Below are 24328 nucleotides of genomic sequence, written 5' to 3'. Positions count from 1 at the left end.
CTATTTTGTTGATTCAGTGAAAAAATGAACCCCAGTTACTCCTCGGCTTACAACCAACTTACAAATGGACTGTTGTTAAGTCGAGGAATTCCTGTACATTTCCCCAGTGCCATCATAACTCTTAACAAATGCTTGTCAGTCGAGGACCACCTTGCCATCTTGTCTGAAGGAAGCTTGGCATCCGTGCCGTTGGGTTCAGGCAACCTGCAACCCTCCTTCTCGCCTCTCCAGCTAGGTTTATTTCCCTTCCCTTCCCTCCCCTCTCCGCCAACCTTCAACCACGGGCCAGCTGGCACCTTCTCTCCCGCTTGCTCACGGGTTCAAAGTACAACTGTATCCTCCCTTATCAAAAGGGAATTAGTCTGGATCTTCCCACCCACCCCAACTTTGGAGATCTCCTAGTCCGTGGGGAAAATAACCAGGAAGGTTGTCAAGAACTTCACACCAAGGTGTGTCTTAAGCGGCACGGATCAAGCAGGTAAGGGAAGCCAAGACGGGTCGAGAGAAAGGATCGCCCTGTCCCACAACAATCTACAGGTGGCTGGAGAAAACAAGCTAGATTTCACCTCTGGGGCAAAACGTCGATCAGAATTTCTGGATTTAATTGATAGCATATGGAATAACAGAGTAGGAAGGGACCTTGGAGGTCTTCTAGTCCAACCCCCTGCGTAGGCAAGGAAACCCTATATACCATTTCAGACAAATGGTAATCCATAAGTTTCATGATGAGCCTTAGCTTTCCTCACTTCATCTTTGCAGGCTTGGGGCTATTGATATTCTGATATTTTACTTTTTATACTTGTCCGTTTTGTCTTTCAATTTATCAGGGAGTTCTTTACGCAGCTATGCTGGTTTCTTTTTGAGAGCTGTTATTTGTCTTCTTCTTCTTCTTCTTCATTGGTATTGTGCTAGACTGGGCTTTTATAATCTCACTTTTCAAAATTTCCCAAGCTTCTTGAGGTGTTTTCCCCTTGCGGATTCTCATCCATGGAATCCTTCCCAAGCTCTCGCTCTTCAGTTTCTTGAAATGAGCTCTCTTAAAGCCCAACACTCTAGTCTGACTCCGTTCTATTGGTTGTGCTTGCATAATGTTGAATCCCAAATATTGCGTGATCACTCCCTACCCCACCCCAAGGTTCCTGTAGCTTCAACACCTTCTATCGTTTCATCTCTTGGGTGGGGGGGGATAAAGGATTGGGGGGTAAAGGATTGGCAATGGGTTCCCACCAGTAGTGGATGGACAGAGACATGCGGGCCGGTGGGCGGAGCCTCCCACCGCCGCCGCTACCAGTTCGCCCATTGGTTCCCACGTTAGATTCGAATCGGAGTTTATTGATAGTCTTCCTGCTTTCCAATAATGCAATCCTTGTAGCAACCAATAAACCTTTTGAAGAAACAAATAAACCACCATTATCTTTCTGGTCAAAGACAAACTTTGGGGCACGGGTCGTCCTCGATTTACGACCGCCTGAAATTTTCTGTGGCTAAGCGAGACATTTGCGAAGTGGGTTGTGCCCCATTTTGCGACCTTTCGTGCCAGCTTTATTCAGGGAATCAGTGATGTTCTTAAGTCACATGGTCATCAAAGTGAATCTGGCTCTCCCGTTGAATCTGCTCATCAGAAGATCGCAAAAGGGGAATCACGCAATCTGAGGACTCGGCAACGGTCATAAATAGGAACCATCTGAATTGTGATCACCTGTTTGTGGGGATGCTGGAAAGGTCGTAAGTGTGAAACGTGGTCATAAGTCACTTTTTTAGTACCGTTGTAACTTTGGACGGTCATTAAATGAACAGTTGTAAGTCGAGAACTGCCTGCATTTGCTGGTGTTTGTCGTTTGCGATGTACAGCTGGTCCTCGACTTACCACAGTTCATTTAGCGCCCGTTCAAAGTTACAACGGCACCGAAAAAAGTGACTTACGACCGTTTCTCACTCTTACGTCGCAGCCCGACCCATGCTCACCCGATTTCAACTAAATCACTTGGCAACTGACTCATATTTACGACCGTCGCAGCAATTCCCCGGGAATCACACGATCCCCTCTTGCGACCTTCCGACGAGCCAAGTCAACGGGGACGCCAGGCTCACTGAACGACCCTGTTCCTAATTTCACGACGGCGGCGGTCATCCGTTTAACGACCGTGGCCCGAAAAGTGGTAAAAATGGGACCAACCTTCACTTCGATCAACATCTCACTTAGCCACGGAAACTCTTGGGCTCCCACAAGTGTCGTAAGTCTGAGGACTGCTTGTGTAACACATCCATTAACCTAATGGCCTGTTGTGTTTACGCAATTGTGTGAAATCACAGCTGCCAGTTCTTTAGCTGACCTTCATTCGCAGGGCTTCGGTTCCAGGAATATTCGGTGTCGCAATCCGTTGGCGTAGTATCTGTGTGGATCGGGACACAGTTTTGTAATCCGCTGATGAAAAATAGGATCTGGCAACTGTCAGAATTGTCGTGGTTGGTTGCACACTCAGCCAGATGTTTGTTTTCTTTTAAAAAAATGGCATTTTTATCCACCCACCGAGTCCTTCTCAAAGACCCCGGGAGAGAGAGAGAGAGAGAGAAAGATTTCAATCATATGAATAGTAACTTAGCGGGATGTCAGCTCTCTCCCAAGCGAAGCTGCCTTTCGAAATTGACCGATGGGGATTTCTTCGGTCAATTGCCGGCTGGCGTTCAATTATTATTGTGGTTCGTCGTCACGCAGTCAGCCAGAGGTTGAGACTGGGTTGGGCCTTCCCGCAATAGGCAGATGTGGATGTTGGGAGTTGTTGTTGGCACGGTACGATTTGTTCCAGGGAAAGCGGCTTTTGCAATTGACTGAAGGGGAATTTTGTCAATGATGACATTGACAAAATTCCCCTTCAGTCATCCTCCTCCTTATCCTCACTTGCTTTGGGTTAATGAGACTTTTCTTTTCTCTTTCTTTTCTTTTCTTTTCTCCTTCTTTTCTTTTCTCCTTCTTTTCTTTTCTTTTCTCCTTTTTTTCTAGGAGAACTGTGGAAGTCTAGGTTGGTAAAAAGCACTTCATAATAATAATAATAATAATAATAATAATAATTTATTATTATTATTATTATTATTATTATTATTATTATTATTATTATTATTATTATTATTATTATTATTATTTAAAAAGGTATGAGCTATAGCTGCAGCCCACCGATGCATGTAGATCCTCCAAGCAGATCCCACTTAAAAAAACGTAGTTAGAAAAAGTGCCACTAAAATATTTCTGCTTTTTTTTGTCTCTTTGTCTCTTTCTCTCTTATTTCATTCTTTCTTTCTTCCTTCTTCCTTCCTTCCTTCCTTTTTTTCTTTCTTTCTTTTTTCTTTCTCTCATTCTCTTTCTGTTTCTGTTTCTTTTACTCTCTGTTTCTTTTCTCTGTCTCTATCTCTTTCTCTTTCTCTTTCTCTCTCACTCTCTTTTTTTCTCTGTCTCTGTTTCTTTCTTTCTCTTTTTCTCTCTTTCTCTCCCTTTTTCTTTCTCTCTCTCTTTTCCTCTCTCTTACACTCTCTCTCTACTCTCTGTCTCTCTCTTCTTTCTTTTCTTTCTTTCTCTCTTTCTCCTTCCTTCCCTCCCTCCCTCCTTTCTTTCTTTCTTTCTCTTTCATTTTTTCTCTTTTTCTCTCACTTTCTCTCTCTCTCTTTCTCTCTTTTTTCTCTCTCTCTCACTCACTCTCCCCTCTCTCTTTCTCCTTCCTTCCTCCTTTCTTTCTTTGTCTTTCATTTTTCTCTTTTTTCTCTCATACTTTCTCTCTCCTTTTTCTGTTTCTTTCTCTCTCTCTCTCTTTTTCTCTCTCTCACTCTCTCCTCTCTCTTTCTTTCTCCTTTCTTCTTTCTTTCTTTCTTTCTTTCTTTCTTTCTTTCTTTCTTTCTTTCTTTCTTTCTTTCTTTTTCTCTCTCTCTCTCCCAACCTTTGCTTGGTGTTTTTCTTCCCCACCGGGTTGCATAACTCTTGTCCTTTTAAACACCCACGAATGAGCAATCAAAAGGAGGAGTTGAGCGTGACATTTGCTTAGGTGCTAACAGCCTTAAGTACAACAACTTTGCACACTCGGCTTGGCTAAAACAAGGTTGGGGAGTTGATTGTTCGGTACTTTTCCTTCTCGCTTCCTTTTTATCTAAGCATTTTCCTGCCAGCAAGCAGGGTCCTCCCTTGGAGCTGGAAGGCGGCTTGTGAGGGGTCTAACATGGACCTAAGGTGGAAAGAGAGGCAGGAAGTAGGTTTTGGCTAAGCAAGGATTGACCTAGAGTGCGCATTCGATCTTGGTAAAGTTTTGCTGGTGGTGGAACTGGGGTTTTTCCACTTTTGGACTGGATCAGCCCTTACGGGATGAGCAATCCAGGGTCGCTTAGATGAGATGGGTGACCGTGTAAATCAAATTAATATGAAATATGGAATGGAATGAGAATAGAGTAGAATAGGAATAGGAATACGGGGAGAAGAGAAGAGAAGAGAAGAGAAAATAGAAGAGAGAATAGAATAGAATAGAATAGAATAGAATAGAATAGAATAGAATAGAATAGAATAGAATAGAATAGAATAGAATAGAATAGAATAGAATAGAATAGAAAGGATGGGATGGGATGGGATGGGATGGGATGGGATGGGATGGGATGGGATGGGATGGCATGGCATGGGATGGCATGGGATGGGATGGGATGGATGGATGGGATAGGATAGGATAGGATAGAATATAAGAATAGAATAGAATAGAATAGAATAGAATAGAATAGAATAGAATAGAATAGAATAGAATAATGGAATGAAGGAATAGAATAGAATAGAATAGAATAGAATAGAATAGAATAGAATAGAATAGAATAGAATAGAAAAAAAGGATAGGATGGAATGGAAAGGATAGAATAGAATAGAATAGAATAGAATAGAATAGAATAGAATAGAATAGAATAGAATAGAATAGAATAGAATAATGGAATGAAGGAATAGAATAGAATAGAATAGAATAGAATAGAATAGAATAGAATAGAATAGAATAGAATAGAATAGAATAGAAAAAAAGGATAGGATGGAATGGAAAGGATAGAATAGAATAGAATAGAATAGAATGGAATAGAATAGAATAGAATAGAATAGAATAGAATAGAATAGAATAGAATAGAATAGAATATTAGATGAGATGAGATGAGATGCGTGACCATGTAAATCAAATTAATATGAAATATGAAATGGAATGGAATGGAATGGAATGAGAATAGAGAAGAATAGGAAAGGAATACGGGGAGGGGAGAAGAGAAGAGAAGAGAAGAGAAGAGAAGAGAAGAGAAGAGAAGAGAAGAGAAGAGAAGAGAAGAGAAGAGAAGAGAAGAGAAGAGAAGAGAGAATGGAATGGAATGAGAATAGAGAAGAATAGGAAAGGAATATGGGGAGGGGAAAAGAGAAGAGAAGAGAAGAGAAGAGAAGGGAAGAGAAGAGAAGAGAAGAGAGAATGGAATGGAATGAGAATAGAGAAGAATAGGAAAGGAATATGGGGAGGGGAGAAGAGAAGAGAAGAGAAGAGAAGAGAAGAGAAGAGAAGAGAAGAGAAGAGAAGAGAAGAGAAGAGAGAATGGAATGGAATGGAATGGAATGGAATGGAATGGAATAGAATAGAATAGAATAGAATAGAATAGAATAGAATAGAATAGAATAGAATAGAATAGAATAGAATAGAAATAAGAGTAGAGTAGAACAGAATAGAATAGGAATTAGGAATGGAAAATAGAATAGAATAGAATACAATAGAATAATATATTATAGTATAATATGTAGTATAGTATAATATAACAAACATAATAATATAGTACTAATGTAATGTAATATAATATAATGTAATTGCTTATTTGTACTCTATGACTATCATTAAGTGTTGTACTTTATGATTCTTGACGAACGTATGTCTTTTATGTCCACTGAGAGCCTATGCACCAAAGACAAATTCCTTGTGTGTCCAATCACACTTGGCCAATAAAGAATTCTCTATTCTATTCTATTCTATTCTATTCTATTCTATTCTATTCTATTCTATTCTATTCTATTCTATTCTATTCTATTCTATAATTATAATAACCTTTGAAAGACAGGATGGTCCAATGATAAAGTTCCTAGCTCAAGATTGAGGAAAAACTGGGTTCAAGATCCGGCTTTAGCCAGAGAAGCTGTGAGTTCGTTGTTGTTGTTGTTGTTTTTTTCTCTCGGCCAGCCTACCTCACCGGGTTGTTGTGGGAGAAAAATACAGGAGCCCCGGCTGTCCCCTTAGTCGCCCAGCCAGCAAATCCCTTGAAACGATCCAGAAAGAAGGCAGATGAGTCTGTGAAATTTCCCCATAGGGAACAGGGGCCTGGCACCATGGAGAATTCCTCGGATGGCGAAGGCAGGACTCTCTGGGGTGAGCCCCACCTGGAAATTGGGGAAGAGAAGACATGTGCCGTATGTGGAGACCGAGCCAGCGGCTACCACTTCCACGTCATGACCTGCGAAGGCTGCAAAGGGTTCTTCCGGTAGGCATGGCCATGGATGGCCTTTTCTTCCTGCCCTGGGTCTCTCTCTCTCTCTCTCTCTCTCTCTCTCTCTCTCAGCCACCATGAGGACTAGAGCCTTGCAGCGTCTGCTTAGTTCAGGCCAGGCGTTCTCTCAGCAGAGGTTAGGGACCTGAGGAGGGAAACGATACCTTCCTCGCCCCTCGGGGCACTTTGCGGCCTTCGGAAAAGAGTATTTTTTTAGTCAGGATTTGTCAATGCTGTACCGGAAAAGCAGGCAGAATGAAAAGGGGAAAAGAAGAATGGAGGAAGGAAAAAAAAAGTGAAGCAGTGAAAAAAAGGAAGGAAGGAAGGAAGGAAGGAAGGAAGGAAGGAAGGAAGGAAGGAAGGAAGGAAGGGGACGGTGGGAGGGAGGGAGGGAAGGGAGGGAGGAACAAAGGAAAGAAGATGGGAGGTAGGAAGGAAGGAGGAAGGGAGGAAGGGAGGAAGAATGGCAAGAAAGGGGAGGGAAGGATAGAAGGAAGGAAGGAAGGAAGGAACAAATGAAGAAAAGAAGGTGGAAGAAAGGAAGGGAGGAAGGAAGGGGATAGTGGGAGGGAGGGAGGGAATCGAGGGAGGAACAAAGGAAAGAAGATTGGAGGTAGGAAGGAAGGAGGAAGAATGGCAAGAAAGGGGAGGGAGGGATAGAAGGAAGGAAGGAAGGAAGGAACAAATGAAGAAAAGAAGGTGGAAGGAAGGAAGGAAGGAAGAAAGAAAGAAAGAAAGAAAGAAAGAAAGAAAGAAAGAAAGAAAGGAGGGAGGGAGGGAGGGAGGGAGGGAAGGAAGGAAGGAAGGAACAAAGGAAAGAAGGTGGGAGGTAGGAAGGAAGGAGGAAGAAAGGAAGAAAAATGGCAAGAAAGGGGAGGGAGGGATAAAAGGAAGGAAGGAACAAATGAAGGAAAGAAGGTGGGAGGGAGGAAGGAGGAAGAAGGGAGGAAAGAAAGAAAGAAGGAAGGAAGGAAGGAAGGAAGGAAGGAAGGAAGGAAGGAAGAAAGAAAGAAAGAGAAGAAAGAAAGAAAGAAAGAAAGAAAGAAAGAGGGAGGGACGAAAGGAAGGAAAGAAGGAAATGAAACATGACTTCCATTCTTCCTTCTATCAAATAATTAGGTACATCTTATCCTTCCCTATTCCTCTTTTGATCTTTTTTAATCCCCAAATCCATAAATCATCAATCCAGGTTGCTTTCAACAAAAACCCACTGAAGGTTTTTGGTCTTTTAAAAGAAAGTCTTTATCATTTTCCCCCCCTAATCGAATGGGCCACTTTTGCCATTTCTGAAAACTCAGCCCGTTTGACAATCCCATCTCTGGCATCTAAAAGCCAGCTCAGATTCTAGTCCTCATGGTTCTGGCCGGATGCAGGCAAAAGCACAAGTTTCTAGTCCTCATGACTCCCCTTGCCTTGCAGGAGGACGGTGCTGAAGGGCATCCAGTTCACTTGCCCCTTTACCCAGAGCTGCCCCATCACCAAAACCAAGCGGAGACAATGCCAAGCTTGTCGGTACAAGAAATGCCTCGCGGTGGGCATGAGGAAGGACAGTAAGTGTGACGGGTCCACGACCGATATATCTATCTATCATCATTATCTATCTATCTATCTATCTATCTATCTATCTATCTATCTATCTATCTATCTATCTATCTATCTATCTATCTATCATCTCTCTCTCTCATCATGATAAATAGACATCTATCTATCTATCTATCTATCTATCTATTTATCTATCTATCTATCTATGTATCATCACTATTATCTATCTATCTATCTATCAATCATCATCACTATTATCTATCTATCTATAAATCTATCTTTCATCGTCACTATTATCTATCTATCCATCTATCTATCTATCTCTATCATCATCACTATTATCTATCTATCTTTCATCATTATTATTTATCTATCTATCTATCATCACTATTATCTATCTATCTTTCATCATTATTATTTATTTATCTATCTATCATCACTATTATCTATCTATCTTTCATCACTATTATTTATCTATCTATCATCTATCTTTCATCACTATTATTTATCTATCTATCATCACTATTATCTATCGATTATCATCATCACTATTATTTATCTATCTTTCTATCTATCTATCATCTATCTTCCTTCCTTCTCTTTTCTTTCCTTCCTTCCTCCCTTTCTTTCTTCTCTTTCCCTTCCTTTCTAACTTTCCCTTTCTTTCTTTCTTTCTTTCTTTCTTTCTTTCTTTCTTTCTTTCTTTCTTTCTTTTCTTCCCTCCCTCCCTCCCTCCCCCTCTTCTCTCCCTATCTTTGTCTCTTTCTTTCTTTCTTTCCTTTACCACTATCTTTTCCTTCCCTCCTTCCTCCCTTCTTCCTTTCTCTTCTTTTAATTTCTCATTTCTGGTTTCACTTGCTTCCCAATTCCCTTCCCTCCTTCCTCCCTCCCTCAAACAGAGAAAGAGTTTTTTGGCTCTCAAAGCCATCAAGGCTCTCTGGAGCTGCCAACTGATGAGGTGAAATCAGGATCCGGCGGGGAGGAGAGAGGCTGGATTTGTCTCTCCCCCCCCCCCGCAGGGCACAGATGGGGGGGTGGGGTGGGGTGGGGGGAAGCACAGAAACCCGGAGCGCATGATGGCAGCTGCAGCCACTGCAGGCGAGCGAGGAGTGATGCATTGCAGCTTTGCCTTCTGACCCGCAATCCTGGGCAGGTTGCGAGGCAGGGAAGCAGCTGGCAGGCGCAGCAGCTGGCATCATGTGCCAGGGCTGGAGGGCTCCAGGGTGGCCTCTGAATGGCCATTTGGGGGAAGGGGGGGCAAAGAGAGATGCTCGAAGCACCCCCCCCCCTCCCCTCAAAACCCCGACAGAGGCTGGCAGGGCAAAGGAATTTGAGACAGGGCAGCTGGAGGGTTCCTAAGTGGACTGGCCAACTTTCTGCAAGAAGGAAAAAGAGCAAAGTTGGAAACCAACATGCTAAAAAAAAAAAAGGGAAAAAAAAGAAGAAGCCAACTTAACATCTGCTTCGGGTTAAAAAGGCTGCTGGCGGCGGCTGGGATCGAACTAACTAGAGAGGCAGAAATAGGTTCAGGGTCTTGGTGCTTTGCTGGGGGTTCACGGTCCAGGCAGTCCTTGACTTATGAGCAAAATTGGGGATGAGGAAGGAAGGAAGGAAGCAAGCAAGCAAAAGGAGAAATAGAGAAGGAAGGGAGGGAGGGAGGGAGGGAGGGAGGGAGGAAGGAAGGAAGGGGAGAAATAGAGGAGGAAGGGAGGAATGAAGGAAGGAAGAATAGAGAAGGAAGGGAGGAGGGAAGAAAGGAAGGGAGGGAGGGAGGAAGGAAAGGGAGAAATAGAGGAGGAAGGGAGGAGGGAAGGAAGGGAGGGAGGGAGGAAGGAAGAAAGGAAGGAAGGAAGGAAGAATAGAGAAGGAAGGGAGGAGGGAAGAAAGGAAGGGAGGGAGGAAGGAAGGAAAGGGAGAAATAGAGAAGGAAGGGAGGGAGGGAAGGAAGGAAGGAGTATCGATGTAAAGGAGGGAGGGAGGGAGGGAAGAAGGAAGGAAGGAAGGAAGCAAAGGAAGAAATAGAGAAGGAAGGAAGGAGGGAGGGAGGGGTAGGGAGGAAGGAAGGAAGAAAAGAAGGAGGGAAGCAAAGAGAGAAATAGAGAAGGAAGGAAGGAAGGAGGGAGGGGGGAGGGAGGAAGGAAGAAAAGAAGGAGGGAAGCAAAGGGAGAAATAGAGAAGAAAAGAAGGAAGGAGGGATGGAAGGGGGGAGGAGGGAGGGAGGATGGAAGGATGTCATGCAGCGAGGGACAGAAGGAAGGGGAGAGGAAAAGAAGGAGGGAAGCAAAGGGAGAAATAGAGAAGGAAGGGAGGAGGAAGGGAGGGAAGGAAGGAAGGAAGGAAGGAAGGAAGGAAGGATGGGGAGAGAGGGAGGAAGGAAGGAAAAGAAGGAGGGAAGAAAAGGGGGAAATAGAGAAGGAAGGAGGGAAGGAAAGAAGGAAGGAGAGAAGGAGGGAGGGGAAGGGAGGAAGGAAGGAAGGAAGGAAGGAAGGAAGGAAGGAAGGAAGGAAGGAAGGAAGGAAAGACAGTAAATCTGAACTGTCCCTAAATGAATGGCCGTAAATCGAGGACGATCCACCAACCAGCATTGGAACCCCATGATCGTCTCTTTTTTTTTCCCCCGCTCTGCCAGTGATCATGTCGGAAGATGCCCTCTACGCCCGCCGAGCGCTGCGTAAGCAGAAGATGCAGAAATGCCGCCCAATTCTCCCAGCCGAACCCTCAGCGGATCGTGGCTTGTCTCCGGAGCAGGAACAGCTGATTGAGATCCTCACCGAAGCCCACAAGAAACACTTCGACTCCACTTTCTCCCAGTTCATCCACTACCAAGTGAGCCATTAAGAAGGGCTGATCTCCCATTTTTTTCCCCTCCCCTCTTCCAACTCGGCCTTCCAGGGCTCCCTTCGCACAACTCCCGTAACCCGGGTCAGCCTCTCTTCGGGTTGGGTTTTACGAGAGCTCCAGATCTAGGTGTTGAAACCGATGTCGGGCCTGCTGATAGTCATAGTCCTCAACTCACGACCACAATGGGACCCCAAATTCCTATTGCTAAGTGACCTTGGCCTCGTTTTACGACCTTTCTGGATGCCGTTGTTAAAGGAATCGCCACCGTTGTTAAGTTAGCCGCACGGTTGGTAAGGGAATCCGGCTTCCCCATTGACTTGGCTGGTAGCCAAGATCACGAAAGGGGGTCAATCACATGACCCCCGAGGAAGGGGTGAAATCCAGCAGGTTCTGACAGGTTCTGGCGAACCCGTAGCGGAAATTTTGAGTAGTTTGGAGAACCGGCAATTACCACCTCTGGCTGGTCCCAGGAGTGGGGAGGGAATGGGGATTTTGCAGTATCCTTCCCCCTGGAGTGGGGAGGGAATGGGGATTTTGCAGTATCCTTCCCCCAGGAGTGGGGAGGGAATGGGGATTTTGCAGTATCCTTCCCCCTGGAGTGGGGAGGGAATGGGGATTTTGCAGTATCCTTCCCCCTGGAGCCCCCTGGAATGGGGAGGGAATGGGGATTTTGCAGTATCTTTCCCCCAGGAGTGGGGAGGGAAGGGAGATTTTGCAGTATTATTATTATTATTATTATTATTATTATTATTATTATTATTATTATTATTATTTATACAAAACTCAAGATGGTGAACATACCTAATATTCCTCCCTCCCCTTATTTTCCCTACAACAACTCCATGAAGTGGATTGGGGGGATTTTTGCCCTCCCCAGGCTCCAGAGGCTTTCCTCGAGCCTCTGGGAGGGCAAAAAGCGGCCTCCCCAGGCTCCGGAGGCCCTCTGGAGACCGGAAACGGGCCTGTTTCTGGTTTTCCCGAACTTCCAATAGGCCCGTTTTTTCGCCCTCCCCAACCCTCCGCACACGCTCTGCACTTACCTGCATCCAAAACGGGCCATGTGGGGACTCCTGGGAGGGGTGGGATGGGCGGGGCCAGCCAGGAGTTGGATTTGGGGGTTCTCCGAACTGCACAGAATCTTAGCTAGAGGTTCTGCCGAACCCCCAGCATCCCACTCCTTGTCCTCACCCACAACAACATCCTCGGTGAAGGCATCTGACCCAGCTTCTCTCCGCAGCCGCCAGTCCGTCTCTGCCTCCACAATCCGGACACCGGAGGTTCTCAGGAAGCGTCCTTCCCTTCTCTGTATCTCCTGCCCTCCCATGAGGACCATTCGGAGGAGGCCCTGCCCGACGTCTTCTCCCTCCTGCCCTTGTTTGCCGACCTCAGCACCTTCATGATCCAGCAGGTCATCCAGTTCGCCAAAGCCATCCCGACTTTTCGGTGAGTGGTGGAGTTGTGAGGATGGACCATCTCTTGGTCTCCCGTCTTCCAGGAGAATCTGATCCAGGAGAGAAGTTAGCAAACTTGGAACTAAGGACAAACTTCCTAACGGTGAGGACAATGAATAGGTGGAACGGCTTGTCTCCAGGAGTTAGTTTCCTTCCTTCCTTCCTTCCTTCCTTCCTTCCTTCCTTCCTTCCTTCCTTCCTTCCTTTCTTCCTTCCTTCCCTTCGATCCATCTATTTATCTACTCATCTTCCTTCCTTCCTTCCTTCTTTCCTTCCTTCCTTCCTTCTTTCCTTCCTTCCTTCTTTCCTTCCTTCCTTCCTTCCCTTCGATCCATCTATTTATCTACTCATCTTCCTTCCTTCCTTCCTTCTTTCCCTTTGATCCATCTATTTATCTACTCATCTTCCTTCCTTCCTTCCTTCTTTCCCTTTGATCCATCTATTTATCTACTCATCTTCCTTCCTTCCTTCCTTCCCTCCCTTTGCTTCATCTATTTATCTACTCATCTTCCTTCCTTCCTTCCTTCCTTCCTTCCTTCCTTCCTTCCTTCCTCCCTTCCTTCCTTCCTTCCTTCCTTCCTTCTTCATTGCTGCAGGTTTTCAAGAAGAGATGAATAGAATAGAATAGAATAGAATAGAATAGAATAGAATAGAATAGAATAACAGAGTCGGACGGGACCTTGCAGGTCATCTAGTCCAACCCCCTACTCATGCAGGAGACCTGTCCAATCGACCCATTTTACCGGCTCCACTAGATCCTAAACTAACCAGGATTCCCCCAGCAGGCTAAGCCATCCAAGGAAGCCAATCACCAAAAAGGGGGAAATAAATAGAGCCCGAATTACCCCCGGCGATCCAGTTGGATCTTCTTAAGAGCATCTACACAACCTCTTGTCTCCAATCTTGGTCCTTCTCCCTCACTTAGAAATCTGCCCATGGATGACCAGATCTCCCTTCTAAAAGGAGCCACGCTGGAGATCTGCCAGATCCAGTTCAACACCGTATTCAACGAGGAAACGAATGCTTGGAAATGTGGCCCACATTGCTACACCATCCAAGATGGCGCCCTGGGTAGGTCGGTGTGTGTGTGTGTTGGGGAAGAGAATTCATTGTGTGCCTCTTTTGAATTCACAATTGTTGTGTATCGCACCAGACACTTCCACTTGCAGGGAGGAGCTGTCCAGAGCTGCCTCTACGGTCACCTTGCATCAGAATTCCTCCATCTTGGCAATTTTTAGAGGTGTGGACTTCAATGCCCAGAATTCCCCAGCCAGCGGAATGTTAGGGAATTCTGGGAGTTGAAGTCCACCCATCTTAAAGCATATTTAGCTGGGGAGTTCTGGGAATTGGTTCCCTATCTTAAAGCAAGCTGGATGGGGAATTCTGGGAGTTGTAGTCCACCCATCTTAAACCAAGCTGGCTAGAGAATTCTGGGAGTTGAAGTCCACTCCTTTTAAAGCATGTAAGCTAGGGAATTTGGGGAGTTTAAACTGAGCTGGGTGGGGAATTCTGGGAATTGAAGTCCGCTCCTTTTAAAGCATGCAGGCTGGGGAATTCGGGGAGTTTAAACCAAGCTGACTGGGGAATTCGGGGAGTTTAAACCAAGCTGACTGGGGAATTCGGGGAGTTTAAACCAAGCTGGCTGGGGAATTCTGGGAATTTAAACCAAGCTGGCTGGGGAATTTGGGGAGTTTAAACCAAGCTGACTGGGGAATTCGGGGAGTTTAAACCAAGCTGACTGGAGAATTCTGGGAATTTAAACCAAGCTGACTGGGGAATTCTGGGAATTTAAACCAAGCTGACTGGGGAATTTGGGGAGTTTAAACCAAGCTGACTGGAGAATTCTGGGAATTTAAACCAAGCTGACTGGAGAATTCTGGGAATTTAAACCAAGCTGACTGGGGAATTCTGGGAATTTAAACCAAGCTGGCTGGGGAATTTGGGGAGTTTAAACCAAGCTGACTGGGGAATTCGGGGAGTTTAAACCAAGCTGACTGGAGAATTCTGGGAATTTAAACCAAGCTGACTGGGGAATTCTGGGAATTTAAACCAAGCTGACTGGGGAATTCTGGGAGTTTAAACCAAGCTGACTGGGGAATTTGGGGAGTTTAAACCAAGCTGACTGGAGAATTCTGGGAATTTAAACCAAGCTGACTGGAGAATTCTGGGAGTTGAAGTCCACTCCTTTTAAAGCATGTAAGCTAGGGAATTTGGGGAGTTTAAACTGAGCTGGGTGGGGAATTCTGGGAATTGAAGTCCGCTCCTTTTAAAGCATGCAGGCTGGGGAATTCGGGGAGTTTAAACCAAGCTGACTGGGGAATTCGGGGAGTTTAAACCAAGCTGACTGGGGAATTCGGGGAGTTTAAACCAAGCTGGCTGGGGAATTCTGGGAATTTAAACCAAGCTGGCTGGGGAATTTGGGGAGTTTAAACCAAGCTGACTGGGGAATTCGGGGAGTTTAAACCAAGCTGACTGGGGAATTCGGGGAGTTTAAACCAAGCTGACTGGAGAATTCTGGGAATTTAAACCAAGCTGACTGGGGAATTCTGGGAATTTAAACCAAGCTGACTGGGGAATTTGGGGAGTTTAAACCAAGCTGACTGGAGAATTCTGGGAATTTAAACCAAGCTGACTGGAGAATTCTGGGAATTTAAACCAAGCTGACTGGGGAATTCTGGGAATTTAAACCAAGCTGGCTGGGGAATTTGGGGAGTTTAAACCAAGCTGACTGGGGAATTCGGGGAGTTTAAACCAAGCTGACTGGAGAATTCTGGGAATTTAAACCAAGCTGACTGGGGAATTCTGGGAATTTAAACCAAGCTGACTGGGGAATTCTGGGAGTTTAAACCAAGCTGACTGGGGAATTTGGGGAGTTTAAACCAAGCTGACTGGAGAATTCTGGGAATTTAAACCAAGCTGACTGGAGAATTCTGGGAATTTAAACCAAGCTGACTGGAGAATTCTGGGAATTTAAACCAAGCTGACTGGGGAATTCTGGGAGTTTAAACCAAGCTGACTGGAGAATTCTGGGAGTTTAAACCAAGCTGACTGGGGAATTCTGGGAGTTTAAACCAAGCTGACTGGGGAATTCTGGGAGTTTAAACCAAGCTGACTGGAGAATTCTGGGAGTTTAAACCAAGCTGACTGGAGAATTCTGGGAGTTTAAACCAAGCTGACTGGAGAATTCGGGGAGTTTAAACCAAGCTGGCTGGGGAATTCTGGGAGTTTAAACCAAGCTGACTGGAGAATTCGGGGAGTTTAAACCAAGCTGGCTGGGGAATTCTGGGAGTTTAAACCAAGCTGACTGGGGAATTCTGGGAGTTTAAACCAAGCTGACTGGGGAATTCTGGGAGTTTAAACCAAGCTGGCAGGGGAATTCGGGGAGTTTAAACCAAGCTGGCTGGGGAATTCTGGGAGTTTAAACCAAGCTGACTGGGGAATTCGGGGAGTTTAAACCAAGCTGGCTGGGGAATTCGGGGAGTTTAAACCAAGCTGACTGGGGAATTCTGGGAGTTTAAACCAAGCTGACTGGAGAATTCGGGGAGTTTAAACCAAGCTGACTGGAGAATTCGGGGAGTTTAAACCAAGCTGGCTGGGGAATTCTGGGAGTTTAAACCAAGCTGACTGGAGAATTCGGGGAGTTTAAACCAAGCTGACTGGAGAATTCTGGGAATTTAAACCAAGCTGACTGGGGAATTCTGGGAGTTTAAACCAAGCTGGCTGGGGAATTTGGGGAGTTTAAACCAAGCTGACTGGAGAATTCGGGGAGTTTAAACCAAGCTGACTGGAGAATTCTGGGAATTTAAACCAAGCTGACTGGGGAATTCTGGGAGTTTAAACCAAGCTGGCTGGGGAATTTGGGGAGTTTAAACCAAGCTGGCTGGGGAATTCTGGGAGTTTAAACCAAGCTGACTGGGGAATTCGGGGAGTTTAAACCAAGCTGACTGGAGAATTCTGGGAATTTAAACCAAGCTGACTGGGGAATTCTGGGAATTTAAACCAAGCTGACTGGGGAATTTGGGGAGTTTAAACCAAGCTGACTGGAGAATTCTGGGAATTTAAACCAAGCTGACTGGAGAATTCTGGGAATTTAAACCAAGCTGACTGGGGAATTCTGGGAATTTAAACCAAGCTGGCTGGGGAATTTGGGGAGTTTAAACCAAGCTGACTGGGGAATTCGGGGAGTTTAAACCAAGCTGACTGGAGAATTCTGGGAATTTAAACCAAGCTGACTGGGGAATTCTGGGAATTTAAACCAAGCTGACTGGGGAATTCTGGGAGTTTAAACCAAGCTGACTGGGGAATTTGGGGAGTTTAAACCAAGCTGACTGGAGAATTCTGGGAATTTAAACCAAGCTGACTGGAGAATTCTGGGAATTTAAACCAAGCTGACTGGAGAATTCTGGGAATTTAAACCAAGCTGACTGGGGAATTCTGGGAGTTTAAACCAAGCTGACTGGAGAATTCTGGGAGTTTAAACCAAGCTGACTGGGGAATTCTGGGAGTTTAAACCAAGCTGACTGGGGAATTCTGGGAGTTTAAACCAAGCTGACTGGAGAATTCTGGGAGTTTAAACCAAGCTGACTGGAGAATTCTGGGAGTTTAAACCAAGCTGACTGGAGAATTCGGGGAGTTTAAACCAAGCTGGCTGGGGAATTCTGGGAGTTTAAACCAAGCTGACTGGAGAATTCGGGGAGTTTAAACCAAGCTGGCTGGGGAATTCTGGGAGTTTAAACCAAGCTGACTGGGGAATTCTGGGAGTTTAAACCAAGCTGACTGGGGAATTCTGGGAGTTTAAACCAAGCTGGCTGGGGAATTCGGGGCGTTTAAACCAAGCTGACTGGGGAATTCTGGGAGTTTAAACCAAGCTGACTGGGGAATTCGGGGAGTTTAAACCAAGCTGGCTGGGGAATTCGGGGAGTTTAAACCAAGCTGACTGGGGAATTCTGGGAGTTTAAACCAAGCTGACTGGAGAATTCGGGGAGTTTAAACCAAGCTGACTGGAGAATTCGGGGAGTTTAAACCAAGCTGGCTGGGGAATTCTGGGAGTTTAAACCAAGCTGACTGGAGAATTCGGGGAGTTTAAACCAAGCTGGCTGGGGAATTCTGGGAGTTTAAACCAAGCTGACTGGGGAATTCTGGGAGTTTAAACCAAGCTGGCTGGGGAATTCGGGGAGTTTAAACCAAGCTGACTGGGGAATTCTGGGAGTTTAAACCAAGCTGACTGGAGAATTTGGGGAGTTTAAACTGAGCTGGGTGGGGAATTCTGGGAATTGAAGTCCACTCCTTTTAAAGCATGCAGGCTGGGGAATTCTGGGAGTTTAAACCAAGCTGACTGGGGAATTCTGGGAGTTTAAACCAAGCTGGCTGAGGAATTCTGGGAGTTTAAACCAAGCTGGCTGGGGAATTCTGGGAGTTTAAACCAAGCTGACTGGGGAATTCGAGGAGTTTAAACCGAACTGACTGGGGAATTCTGGGATTTGAAGCCCACCCCTCTTAAAACTGCCACGGTTGAGAAGCGCCCCTTACACAATCACGTATAGTTCGCGGAACTATTTTTATATATATATATTTTTCCGAGAAAGGAAATGAAACCGAGAGGAAGGCGATGTGAAAGACGAACCAAACAGCCGAGAGCGAATACATATTTCATTACATACGAGAAATTTATTCGCTGCTGTTTTTAAACACCCGAGGGACTGAGCTTGCATAAAACCGTATCGATCAGATTTCCCAGTCCTCCGATCTCCCGTAGGCACCCGTAATGTTTAATCCCTAAATTTGTCGGTCGGTAATGCGGAACAAAGTTCGCTATTTAAAACTCTCTGATCTTTGGCACAGTAGATTAAGCAACGTACAGATTGCAGAAGAAAACAGGGGAATGATTAATTTATACGCTGCAGTATAAAAAGGCCTCACTCACCCCGCCTGGCACCGTGATTGAAAAGAGGCTTGGCCGGTTTCGTGGTTCAAACCCAGCCTGCGAACTTCAAAACCAACAAACTAACATTGGTGGCTACGTTAGGAGAAGCCCCTCTGCCCCCATTTGCTGAGCGAATGGTGCTAATGGCGATGGGGAAATTAATTCCCGATGAATTAAAATTGAGAAATCTGCTTTCGGTTGGTTTCAGGACCGGTCGGCGGGTCGTACTAATCGGGCAAAACTTGGGCTATCCAATAGGGTTGTGTGGCCTTGACGGATAATCCTCAAGGTACGATGATTTGCTCAAAGTTACGACGGCACTGAAAAAAAGTGACTTTGATCGTTTTTTCACACTTTTACGACGAGGGCGGCCTGATTAAAATGGAAGCACTTGGCACCCGGCCTGCATTCACGACGGTTGTAACGTCCCGGGGTCATGGGATCGCCACTTGCGGCCTTCCCAACCGCCGTCCGACACAAAGGTTCATGCTTAATGACCTTGTCACTTAGCAACGAAAAGTGATTGCGCTCAGCAGCCACGATCAAGTCAGGCGCAGCTGGCTGAACCACTGTCGTGCTTAGCGATGGAAATCGCGCTTTTGCTTGTAGCCGTAAGTCAAGAACTGCCGTACCCATATGTAATATATTTCATTCTAGGTTCCCATTTGTAGAAAAACTGACCAAGAAAAGAGCAGTTTAGAACAGCGGTGCATTTCGCATATTCTTACATGCGCCCAGCCTCAGAAACGTGGTTAAATAGGACGTCTTTACGCCAGGGCGAGTGGTCGGGCCCACCGACGATCTCTGCTACCGTTTCGCCCAAATCTGTACGAACTGGCTGAATCCCACCATCGGTTTAGAAGTTTAAACGGTTCATTGGAACCAAAGGACTAAAAGGGGTGAAATTTGATTTAAAAAAAAACAACAAAAAACCTCCCACAATGTGCATTGAGGGGGTATGTCTGAACTACAACTCCCAAGAGCCTTCGCGACCAACGAGGCTGCTGGGAACTGTAGTTCGGCAACCTCTGGAGAAGGCTATAGGGCAGTGATGGCTAACCTTTTTGCCATCGTGTGCCAAAAGCGGGGGGCATCGCGCGTGCGTGCCCACACCCATAATTCTATGCATCCCGCCCCCCCGCACATGCGGCCCCTTGTGCTCCCCCCACTTTTAGCACGCGAAGGCACGGTGGGCCCAGTAGGTCTGTTTTTTCGCTCTCCCCAGACTCTAAGAGCCTGGGGAGGGCGAAAACAGCCTTCCCCCAGGCCTGGAAGCCGGCAAACGGGCCGTTTCCAGCCTCCGGAGAGCCTCTGGGGAAGGGTAGGGAAGGCCGTTGTTGCCCTCCCCAGGTTCCTAGAAAGGCTCTGGAGCCTGGAGAGGACAAAAAATGGGCCTTCCCCATCCCCCCTGGAGGCCCTCCGGAGGCCGGAAACAGCCTGTTTCCTGACTTCCAGTGGGCCCAGAAGGCCCAAACATCAGGTGGCTGAGATCTGAGAGCTGAGCTTGCGTGCCCACCGATATGGCTCTGTTGTGCCACCTGTGGCACGTGTGCCAGAGGTTCGCCATCATGGCTACAGGGGGTTCCCCCCCCAAAACCTGGTGTCCCATCCGTGTCCGTTTCACAAAGCACACCCTCTTTCCACACACACCCTCGTCCTCGGGATCCCCTTGGGGGGATTAATATTAAAAGCGTCGGATTAATTAAGACCCGGATAAACGATGCTGAACATCTGGCCGGTGTGTTGTTGGTGTGTTGTGTTTTTTTGTTTTTTTTTTTCCTGAGTCCAGATAGATAGAACAAGCTGTAATTAATCTCGGGGAGAGATTAAACAGCCCTGGAGCCAAGCATGGCAAAAAGATTATGGAGATTTCCCCCTGGGAGGGCGGTGCGAGTTTGTCTCTGTGCGTTTCACAAGTGCGTCAAATTGGAGCCGCCTTGGGTTGTGCGAAAGCACCCTCCTGTGGGCAAACGGGGGTATTTATCCAAGGAAGTAGAGTAAAACCAGGTTAAATTCCAGAATGTCACAGGTTCTCTGATCCCCCCCCCTTTTTTTCTCCTTTTTCCAATTCTTTCTTTTCTCCCCAAGCTGGATTTCAACAGATCTATTTAGAGCCGCTGTTGAAATTCCACATCAGTTTGCGGAAACTGAGGCTGCACGAAGCCGAGTACGTCTTGTTGCAAGCTCTGGTGTTGTTCTATCCAGGTGAGAGACCCTCGTTCGTGAGAGGGGGGTGGGTGGGCTCTATCTATCCCACCTCCCCAACATTCAGGGGAGATGAGGATCCCTGCTCTGGATTGAAGGGGTCGGACTAGATGACCCCTAGAGTCCCTGTTGTGGCTCCGATAGCCCGAGCCTGGACTATCGACAGATGCAGACTCTGAGAGTGAGGGAGAGGAGTTGGCAAGGCCTCCCTCTCCAGGACCCTCCTCTCCGGCAATGCCTCCGGAGGACACCGAAGGCCAAACGATAGGCTCAGAGCCAAGCACGTCCCCGCAGCCACAGGTGGACAGCGATGAAGGAGATAAGTGCTGGCTGGATCCTCGACAGCGGCGCAGGGAGAAGCGTGCCCAGCAGAGGGGAAGGCGTGCCAGAGATTAGCTGAGTCACTGGACCACACCCCACAGGGTATAAATGTGGGTGTGGTGGCCGGTTCAGTTTGTGATGAGCAAAAACTGGAAATACTCCATGATCTCTGCGTTACTGGACTTTGCCTGCTTTATCAGACTGCATTTGGATTAATCCTTGTATTGTTGACACTCTGCCCGTTTTATCGGAATGCTGGCAGTCTAATCTTTGTTTTGTGTGAGTAAAGTCTGAATTGGCAGCTAGGCACTGGGTTGCTACTAGCTTTATCTTCAAAGAGTTTTGTCGTGTGGCTTATTAACTCCGGGCCGTCTGTTGGGGTGCGTGTGGGGTACGGGGACAGAACTGTCCCTTCCAGGATCCTATACATTGAAATTCCTGCCCTTGTCCAGGGGGTTGGACTGGATGACCTCTAAGGTTATGTGCAGATTTTCTGTTCTAGGATTCTATGCGTTGGATGGATTCCTGCCCTGGCCAGGGAGGTTTGGACTAGATGACCTCTAAGATCCCTTCCAAAGCTTTCACCTTCTGAGCCTGAATCCTAACGAGCCCAGGATGGCTTCAGCTGCCTTTTCCTTTGCCTTTGCCCCATTTTGCTTCATCGGGGACCCCACCCCACTCCTCCCAGACCCCCTCCTCTTCTTCCACCGCACCCACAAACCTCTCCCTTCATAGACCACGTGGACGTGACCCAAAGGGAGGAGATCGATCGGACGCAGGAGAAGATCGCTCTCACCTTGAAGAAATACATCGATCACCTGCATCCTTGGCCCGAAGGCAGGTAAGAATCTTGGAAGTCCATCCCTCTTAAAGCATGCTGGCTGGGGGATTCTGGGAGTGGAAGTCCATCCCTCTTAAAGCAGACTGACCAGGGAATTCTGGGAGTGGAAGTCCACCCCTCTTAAAGCAGGCTGGCTGGGGGATTCTGGGAGTGGAAGTCCACCCATCTTAAAGCAGGCTGGCTGGGGGATTCTGGAAGTTGAAGTCCACCCATGTTAAAGCATGCTGGCTGGGGGATTCTGGGAGTGGAAGTCCACCCCTCTTAAAGCATACTGGCTGGGGGATTCTGGGAGTTGAAGTCCATCCCTCTTAAAGCAGGCTGACCGGGGAATTCTGGGAGTGGAAGTCCACCCCTTTTAAAGCATGCTGGCTGGGGGATTCTGGGAGTGGAAGTCCACCCCTCTTAAAGCATGCTGGCTGGGGGATTCTGGGAGTGGAAGTCCATCCCTCTTAAAGCATGCTGGCTGGGGGATTCTGGGAGTGGAAGTCCACCCCTCTTAAAGCATGCTGGCTGGGGAATTCTGGGAGTGGAAGTCCACCCCTCTTAAAGCATACTGGCTGGGGGATTCTGGGAGTTGAAGTCCACCCCTCTTAAAGCATGCTGGCTCAAAGTCAAAATGGCTTTAAGTGAAATATTTTTAAAGGGATGCCTGAATGATAAATAGTCCTCAACTTACGACCACAATTGACACCAGAATTTCTGGCAGTCGATAAGTGAGTCACGCTAGGTTTTGGGGCCTCGTTTTACCTCAGATATTAAACAAATCGCTGTTGTTAAGCAAATCACGTGGTTGTTAAGCGAATCCAGCTTCCCCCATTGACTTGGCTTTGCCACCCAAGTCAAGGGGAGGGGAGGGAAGCCGGATTCGCTTAATGACAGGATTCGCTTTGCGACGGCGGCGATTCCTTTAAACTGCTGTAGAGAAATAAAGGGGCAAAATTTACTTTAACCACCGCCTGGCTTGGAAACGTTGGCCTCGATTGCGGTCGTAAATCGAGGACTACCTTGAATTAGGGACGAAGGAGGAAGAAAGACAGAACAAATTGGATTAAATGAGTCTTTTAATCTTCTCTTTTCCTTCTAAAAAAAGGTTTCTCTATGCGAAACTTCTTTTGCTGTTGACCGAGCTTCGGACGCTAAAAGTGGAAAACACCCGTCAGATCCTTCATATCCACGAAGGCCAAAACCTTTCTTCCTTGACCCCCCTCCTCTCTGAAATTATCAGCTAAAAACTCAGATAGAGGAGAAATCTCTGCTTTGAAAATATGCAGGTAGTCCTTGACTTACAAACGGTTCGTTTAGTGACTGTCCCGAGGGTCTCAGAACCGTCTTACGCTCACGACCGTCGCAGCGTCCTCGCAATCGGCTGATCGAAATTCAGAGGCTTGGCCAACAGAACTCGTATTTATGACGGTCACAGTGTCCCCTTTTTGCGACCTTCTGACAAGCAGAGTCAAGGGGGAAGCCGGATTCACTTACCGACTGTGTCGTCAACAACAACTGAAGACATTCGTTTAATAACTGTGGCAAGAAAGGGTGTAAAATGAGGCAAATTTCACTTAAGGGCTGTCTCGTTTAGCGACAGGAATTTTGCCCTCAGTTGTAGCCGTAAGTAGAGGTCTATCTATACAGCCAAAAGAACTTCCCAAAATCTGTGCTCAGTTCTAGCCAGCAGCTTCCTAAAATTTTTTCCACTTGCATATATCTGTCTATCTATCCTCATCTATCTGTCTGTCTGTCTATCCTATCTATCTATCCTCATCTATCTCTTATCTATCTATCTATCTATCTATCTATCTATCTATCTATCCATCCATCTATCCTCTTCTATTTATCTATCCTTTTATCTATCTATCTATCTATCTATCTATCTCTATCCTCTTCTATCTATCCTCTACCTATCCTCTTCTATCTATCCTCTTCTATCCTCTTCTATCTATCCATCTAACTCTATCTATCCTCTTCTATCTATCTCTATCCTCTTCTATCTATCCTCTTCTATCCATCTATCTATCTATCTATCTATCTATCTATCTATCTAATATTTTTATATAATATATATAAATTATATATATATATATGTATATATATATATATATATATATATATTCTTACTTCTTCGTAGGATTTATGTGTTTTTTTTCTTTTAGCCAGGTTACGTAGGAAAAACCTGGCTAAAAGAAAAACACATATATATATATTAATTGCCATATATATATAATTTTTTTTCCTATCTTGTTTTCTGCCAAAAAATCCCTCAGTGGCATCTCCTGGCTCTATTCCTTTTTTTCTTTCTTTCTTTTGGGTCTGGGGGTATTCTTGCTCCAGTGCCCACTTGTCAAAATAATACTTCTTTTGCTCCTCCAGCATAAATACAGATAATCCCCAATTTACAACAGTTCGTTTAGTGACCAGTTACAATGGTACTGGAAATAGTGACTTACGGCTTCACACTTAACGATCGTTGTGCCATCCTCACGATCGCATGATCAAAATTCAGAGACACTCGGCAACTGACTTGTATTTACGACAGTCGCAGTATCGTGACCCCCTTTTGCGACCTTCTCCCGAGCTTCCAGGTGTTCCTAACGTGACAGCGGCGGCGATTCATTTAATGACGGTGGCCAAAAAGGCTGCCCAAGGGGGCGAAATTCACTTAACTAACGTCTCACTTCAGCATTTGGG

General features: G+C 46.0%; 1 protein-coding gene across 2 annotated transcripts; it reads left to right on the top strand.

The window, feature by feature from the left end:
* The first annotated feature begins 416 nt into the window (after positions 1-416).
* On the top strand, positions 417-23604 carry NR1I3 (nuclear receptor subfamily 1 group I member 3). Of its 2 annotated transcripts, none has more exons than XM_070950279.1 (9): positions 417-478; positions 6343-6513; positions 7939-8069; positions 10691-10887; positions 12140-12345; positions 13279-13424; positions 20365-20481; positions 21538-21643; positions 22734-23604. In XM_070950279.1, the coding sequence occupies exons 2-9, from the start codon at positions 6362-6364 to the stop codon at positions 22870-22872; spliced, it is 1194 nt and encodes a 397-aa protein (XP_070806380.1). In that variant the 5' UTR covers positions 417-478; positions 6343-6361; the 3' UTR covers positions 22873-23604. The 2 variants fall into 2 exon arrangements, with proteins under 2 accessions (XP_070806380.1, XP_070806381.1); XM_070950280.1 differs by lacking the exon at positions 417-478 and adding an exon at positions 3936-4085.
* The last annotated feature ends 724 nt before the right edge of the window (positions 23605-24328 follow it).

Source organism: Pituophis catenifer, unplaced genomic scaffold, assembly GCF_029215685.1.
Source record: "Pituophis catenifer annectens isolate HBS135680 unplaced genomic scaffold, rPitCat1.0.hap2 SCAF_10, whole genome shotgun sequence".
In the NCBI taxonomy this organism is placed as follows: Eukaryota; Metazoa; Chordata; class Lepidosauria; order Squamata; family Colubridae; genus Pituophis; species Pituophis catenifer.
Note: the sequence above shows the minus strand (reverse complement) of the source record. Positions and strands in the feature narration are given on the sequence as shown.

Excerpts from the sequence above, each read along its gene's own strand:
- NR1I3 (XM_070950279.1), top strand. The coding sequence starts at position 6,362 with ATGGAGAATTCCTCGGATGGCGAAGGCAGGACTCTCTGGGGTGAGCCC. Across the intron at positions 10,888-12,139 it reads CCCAGTTCATCCACTACCAA|CCGCCAGTCCGTCTCTGCCT; the intron begins GTGAGCCATTAA and ends TTCTCTCCGCAG. Across the intron at positions 12,346-13,278 it reads AAAGCCATCCCGACTTTTCG|AAATCTGCCCATGGATGACC; the intron begins GTGAGTGGTGGA and ends TCCCTCACTTAG.